Consider the following 6,925-nt stretch of genomic DNA (forward strand, 5'->3'; position numbering starts at 1 on the left):
AAGTTTATTTTAATTGATGAAAGGAGCCATTTTTGGGATGCCTGGGTGGCTCAGTCGTTAAGCATCTGCCTTCGGCTCAGGTCATGATTCCATGGTCCTGTGATCAAGTCCCGCATCGGGCTCCCTGCTCAGTGGGGAGCCTGCTTCTCCCTCTGCCTGCCGTTCCCCCTGCTTGTGCTCTCTCTCTCTCTCTCGCTCTAATAAATAAATAAATAAAACCTTAAAAAAAAAAGCCATTTTTTACTAGAACAGAGATAAATTAAGTAAATCATTTAGTAAGTATACAAGTAGTAATTACATTGTTAGGCATGTTTGTTTTAGTGCTTCTTAAAATATTTTTATCTATTTTAGTCCATTCCAGTGATTAATGGAAGAGAACTACAGAATCCTCTCATTGTTCAACTTTGTGATCAGTGGGATAATCCAGCACCTGTATCACAGGTTAAGATAAGTCTCATGAAAGCTAACAATTTAAAGGTAAGTTTTAAATGTCCTTTACATGATTTTCATCTACTTAAAATTTTGAGTTTCATTGTCATGGTAATGTTAGAAGTCATATTTTTAAAAATATAGTCTATTTTTCATAATTATTTTGAGGAAGTAAAGTTTGTATCTTGCAAGCAGTGTAAAAAGGTTCAACAGTTTACAATTATGATTGAGTGGTTTTTATACAATACTAATAATAATTGGATTTCAGGTTAGGATGAATAGATAACACCGAGAAGGTGAGTAAAGGCAAATATAATGACCTGCAGTATGGGTTAAGGAACAGGTATTATTTGGGAAACTTACAAGCTAAGGGTAATCAAAAAGAGTCCTGTGAGTACCTGTCCTCTGCATACCTTATGGAGATCTACCAGGGCCTGGGCATAGCCACTAGACTTATACTGAGTTGTATTCTAGGGTATGGGGAAAGCATGAATATGGCTTTATCACATTGGGGGCAAACAGTGCTTGATACCAAGAAGTCCAGGATTAGGTACTACCTGTTTACAGGAGCACTGGAATAGCCGGCTGTTTAGGTTCTGGTGGGGACTTTGAGTGCCTCGTACAGAGTTGGAGGGCCTTCCTGTGAGGGGAAATGGGGGAAGCTGCCCACTGCAAAGTTGTATTTTGACACAGTTCCTCCTGTTGAAGGAAATTAATTTGTCCCAGTCAGGTTGTTACCAGGTAACACAGAATTCCTAGGGTTATATTCAGCTAGGCATAAATATCCCTCTACAAACATTTTATAATTTTAGTGGATGAAAATAGTTGATATTTTGTAAATACACAGTTCTCTTAAAATTAATCTGTTAGTTCAATAAGAATTCTAACAGGGATTTCCAGGACCTGACAAGTTGATCTTAAATGTCATATGGGAGATTAAAGTGCCAAGAATGGCTTGTGATCCACATGGGCTTGTTTTCGTAGTAAAGTAATCAGGGTCAAAGGTATTAAAAGCCTGTTAAAAAAAAAGACTATGATATTGCTTGCTATACAACCTGAAATAGAAGCCTTGCTTCTCTGGCTTAGTAACAAGAATTTATGACCCAGATGGAAGAAATACTTTGAAAAAGATGGGTTGAGAGATAGTGGATCAGAGGGTAAATGGGACAGGTACAAATACAGGATTTTATTCTGTCATTTTGATTACTCCTCATTTTTGCCTATTGCTTTGTTTGCAAGTACCGTAATTACCTAATTTTTAGGCTCTATTAAGCGGAAATGGGAATTAGGGCTTAGGAAAGAGTCTGATACTCTGCTACAACAGTTTACAAATTCACTTTTCTTATTGTTTGCTTCTAGAAGAGTTAAACTGATTATTTTCTACCACAAATAATATTATTCTAGTTTCTAGAGAAGCATTTGTAGAAGACTGAGAGATTCTTCTAACCAATGATTAGTACCACTGATTCTTAGTCATTTGAAAGTGAGCTTAGTTATCTCTAAGAGGGCCATACTGCAACAGAGATATAAGGAGCACATCTGAGTAAACTTCAAGAGAAAGATGAAATAATAATGGATGTGGTATTACGATGCCTTGACTTGAGTATATATTTATGTTTATTTCACCTGTGCCATTCCCCACAATCCCCAGTTTTAGAATATACCTTCAGTGTTTGTATAAGCAAACTTCATTTGAAATATCAGTGTTATTGAAACAGTGAATATTGAATTCTGCAACTTAATAACTGAAATACACTAAATTATAGTTTAATTGATGAAGATGAGTGATGATTGTCCTTTGGGTTATGTAATTACATATCACATTATTTCTACTAATGTTCAGATTAGGAAATTAAAGATTTTAGAAGTGTGTGCAAATATTTTTAAAGTAGTAATGGAAGAAAACATTGTAATAGAGGAAAAGAATTTGATCTCTAGAATTTTCTAATTAACTGTTTTGTTTTGTTTTTAGCTCACTCCTTCAAACCAACAGCATAAAACAGATGAAAGGGGCAGGGCTAATTTGGGAGTGTTCAGTGTTTATGCTCCTAGGTAAGAACCAAAAATTTGATAGTTATTAGTATTATAGGGATTGGTTTTTCTTATTCCTTGCTGAAGTTAAGAGTAATAATTAGCCTTCTATTTAGTGTTAGAAGATGTAACTAAACAGGAGTAGAGATGTTTTTTAAATGAGCTAAGCTTTGTATAAACTGTCTCAGAATTTTTAAGTTATAACAATGTAATTTGAACCCTTTGTCTCTTTTTTCCCCCCTTGTTAGAGGAGAACATATGATGCAGGTTAGAGCCATCTATAACAAGAATATCATAGAAGGACCTATAATTAAGTTAATAATTCTTCCAGACCCTGAAAAACCTATTCGTCTCAATGTTAAATATGACAAAGATGCTTCCTTTTTAGCAGGGGGTATTTTCACTGGTGAGTAAGTCACAAATTTCAAATAAATTTGTAATGATAATTTTCTTTTTACATTAATGGAATAAATTATTTATCCTAGATGTTTAGCATGATAGAAAAGCAAACCTGCAATAGTCTTTTTAAATGGCAAAGAAAGTACATTTGGCTTAGCTTTGTCTTCTTTCATCTCTGTGTCCCTACATTCCCTTAATGGTCAAGAATGAACTGAAAGTTTCTTCATAAACTGAGAGCCTGTTGTAATTGAGTTTGTGATTGTTCATTCACTGGATTGTGAAGTTCTGAAAAAGAAACATGAACTGCTAAATGGCAAGAACCATGTGGGCTCTACTAAATAGGTTGTAATGTCATCTTCAACCAAATAGAACCAGGATTGCTTAACTTAATTGGGATGAAAATACATCACATCAGAATTTATGATTAAAGATATTTCAGAACAAAAAAAGTTTCCTAAATACCTATGTCCAGGCACTATATTGGGCTCTTCGTTCCAATAATATATATGACAATTTCCATTGAGTTCTGTCTCATACAGGAGACACTTAAGTAAGCAAATAATTTCAGTGGAATGCGGCAGGTGCCAAGTCAATAGGAAATGGTATTTATTACAGGTAATTTTCTTGAAGACCTCTGTTTTCCTAAGTGGATGCATTCCTATATGTAGTTAAAAGCAATAGAAACAAGCAGACCAAAAAATTTAGATTAGAAAATCATTTTTAATAAGTTACATATATACATAGCCTTTATACTCATAATTTTAAATGTTTTGGAAGATAAGACCTATTTCCTGTGATTAAAAAATTATATCCATCAGGGGCGCCTGGGTGGCTCAGTCGTTAAGCGTCTGCCTTCAGCTCAGGTCATGATCCCAGAGTCCTGGGATCGAGCCCCGCATCAGGCTCTCTGCTCGGCAGGAAGCCTGCTTCTCCCTCTCACACTCCCCCTGCTTGTGTTCCCTCTTTCGCTGTGTTTCTCTCTGTCAAATAAATAAAATCTTTAAAAAAAAAAATTATATCCATCATATGGATGCCAAATGAATGATAAACATAAGGGAAATACTATATGTAATAATAATTTAGCTACTGTATGCTATTGAAAATCAAGAGAAAATAAACACTGTATTCTCGGAATACATAAAGCATAAGGATTTATGACCAGTTGCCTTAACTCTAGGTTGCTGAGTATCCACAGTCTAACCTTTTGGTCTTGCCTAGTAGAACTTTTAGCATTGCAGACTGTGAAAATAAGACAAGGGACTAATAATAGCAAAGTTGTATGTGTTAGATTTCTGGAGGAGATTTAGCACTAAAGAGAGTTGTCTGTCATGATTAGTACGTTTTTATAGACAGATTATTGGGGAATGCTGATTACCGAATGGTTTTGTTGTCTTCAGAATCTCATTATTAATATTTAAACAAGATGTACATTTTAAGACCTAGAATTATTTAGCCAAATCTATTAAGTGAACTAGAAAATAATTTTTTAATATTCACCATGACAGATTTTATGATTACTGTTATTTCTGAAGATGACAGTATCATTAAAAATATTAATCCAGCACGTATTTCCATGAAAATGTGGCAGCTGTCTAACAGTGGGAACCGACCACCAGCAAATGTGAGTTCTGGAAAGCATTGTAGAAGTTAAAAGCAGCTCTTACATTTAACTTAAAATTAAATGTAACTTAATGTAAAAATGCACTGTGTATATGCTGGAGAACTAGACATTAGCCCAGTTCATCACTTGAGATTTTAAAAATAGAATATATCTCAATATTAAGTGTTGATGCCTTTGAAAAAGAATAGCCGATATTGTGATATTTCTTAAACTTTTAAGATATTTTACACTTTAAAATTATCTAAAGGACAGTGGCACAGGGCAAAAAGCTGTTGAATACCACTAAGAGATAATATAGAAAATGAGATAGTAAAGAGATATGATTGATATACTTACAGGATAGAGAAGTGAGGGTAGAGTGGTGAGAACATTTTGAGGGTCTAAAGCAGCACAGTCCAATAGAAATATAATACAAGTCACACATAATATTTATATTTTTCTAGTAGCTACATTAAAAATGTAAAAAGTACAATTAATTTTAATTTAACATCAAATTACCATTTCAGCATGTATTCAGTACTTAAAATTTATTAAATAAACACATAAAAGAACGTAAAATCTCATTTTTGAGATTTTATGTTACCAATTCTTCGAAATTTCCTGTGTATTTTATGCTTGTACCACGTCTCTTTTTAACCAGATATATTTCAAGTGCCCAGTAGCCACATGGAGCTATTCACTACCATGCTGGACAGTGTAGATCTAAAATAAATCTCAAATTGGAAACTAAAACATATCAGAGTGTCTTAATTTAACAGTGCCTTTCAGGATTTATGATTCATTTTAATTATGTGTTTAGGAAACCAGCTTCCTAAATTTATACTGTCTCATCAGGCTGCTATTACCTTAAAACTATGTCGCCACCATTGAGATCTGTTGTGTGCCCTTTAATAATGGTATGTCTTCATGACTAATCACACTCCTGAATCTTAAAATGTATTGTAAAGGTATATACGTATAAGTGTGTATGTATGTATTTGTAAATCCAGATGTGATCTCTATTTGCATTTGGTGAAGGTAATATAAGGTTTCATCCTGAATATACTATGTTAAATGTGATTTCTCCCTCCCCACCTTCTCCCCTACTTCCCTTTCTAGGCAGAAACATTTAGTTGTAATAAAATAAAAGATAATGACAAGGAAGATGGCTGCTTCTACTTCAGGTATTTCCCAAATCATTTGATATTTTTATGCATGATTTGTTACAAAGTGATTTCAGCCTTGATGGTGTTTGTCTCCTCAACTTGGGGAAAGTAATTTATGACTGAAAAGAAAATATTCATATCTCTTAATTTTTCTCAGGAAGTATTTTGAGAAAATGTGTATTTTATTTGTAAGCTTTATAAAATGGTTTGGGGAAAGACTGTTGTGATAGTTATATTAGCTTTCAAAACTAGGAAAGCCATCCGAAAATAATTACATTATGTTGTCAGAGCACTTTATAATTATGTTGTTATATAGGAGATTTCTGTAGTTCAAAACTTAAATGTTATGAAGTAAAACAGATTGAACTAGTTTTTTTATGGTTTTTTAACTATGTTACTTTGATTTGAATTCACTTGAACTGTTGCTTCTGCATTCTGGACCTCTACTTTGAAATATGAAAATTGGCTTTGAATAAACTACGTCCAATTTTTCTTTCATTTATTTTTAAATGAGAAATGTCCTTTTAACTTTTAGACTAAGTTTTGTTTCTTCAAATATATTAGTCTCTTAAATCATGTAGAAAACAAAAAGTGCAGTTATAAACATTGTTACAATAATACTAGCACTTATGATTGCCTGTGTATTAACCTTTATTGAGATCTTTGTTTCTCCATGTGGTTTCAAGTTATTGTCTGTTCTTTCATCTTATTTTGTAGTATTTCCTTGAACATTTCTTACAGGCCAGGTCTAGTGGTAATGAGTTCCCTTAGCTTTTGTTTATCTGAAAATGTCTTAATTTCCCTCTCACTTTTGAAGGACAGTTTTGCTGGCTATAGGATTCTTGGCTGAGGGTATACATATATATTTTAAAGCATTTTGACTACATGGTCCATTGCCTCTGGCCTCCAGACTTTCTGACAAGAAATCTGATCAGCTTCTGGAGAACCCCTTGTATGTAATGATTAAGTTCTCTCTCAGTGCTCTCCATAATCTCTCTTTGTCTTTGGCTTTTGAAAGTTTGATAATAATGTGTGTTGGTGTGTGTGTCTTTGAATTTATTTTACTTGGAATCTGTTGAGCATCTTCAATATTTATAGTCATGTCTTTCATCAAACTTGGGAAATTTTCAGCCATTCTTCAAATATACTCTCCTCCCCTGGTGAGAGGGAACACTTGCTAGTGTCCCAAAGGTCCCTGAGGTTCTTTTTTTTTTTTTTTTTTCTTATGTTAATCCCCATACATTACATCATTAGTTCTAGATGAAGTGTTCCATGATTCATTGCTTGTGCATAACACCCA

General features: G+C 33.7%; 1 protein-coding gene across 1 annotated transcript in view; it reads left to right on the forward strand.

The window, feature by feature from the left end:
- The window catches only part of SMCHD1 (structural maintenance of chromosomes flexible hinge domain containing 1), a 125,506-nt gene that overhangs the window by 82,044 nt on the left and 36,537 nt on the right, over nt 1-6,925 (forward strand). Inside the window, exons 30-34 of the mRNA XM_081802545.1 lie at nt 352-477; nt 2,402-2,481; nt 2,709-2,866; nt 4,365-4,480; nt 5,579-5,733. Of these exons, the coding sequence (XP_081658671.1) occupies nt 352-477; nt 2,402-2,481; nt 2,709-2,866; nt 4,365-4,480; nt 5,579-5,733 (635 nt within the window). The remainder of the gene's footprint in view (nt 1-351; nt 478-2,401; nt 2,482-2,708; nt 2,867-4,364; nt 4,481-5,578; nt 5,734-6,925) is intronic.

Source organism: Leptonychotes weddellii, chromosome 13 (assembly GCF_054177405.1).
Source record: "Leptonychotes weddellii isolate Sample4059 chromosome 13, ASM5417740v2, whole genome shotgun sequence".
In the NCBI taxonomy this organism is placed as follows: domain Eukaryota; kingdom Metazoa; phylum Chordata; class Mammalia; order Carnivora; family Phocidae; genus Leptonychotes; species Leptonychotes weddellii.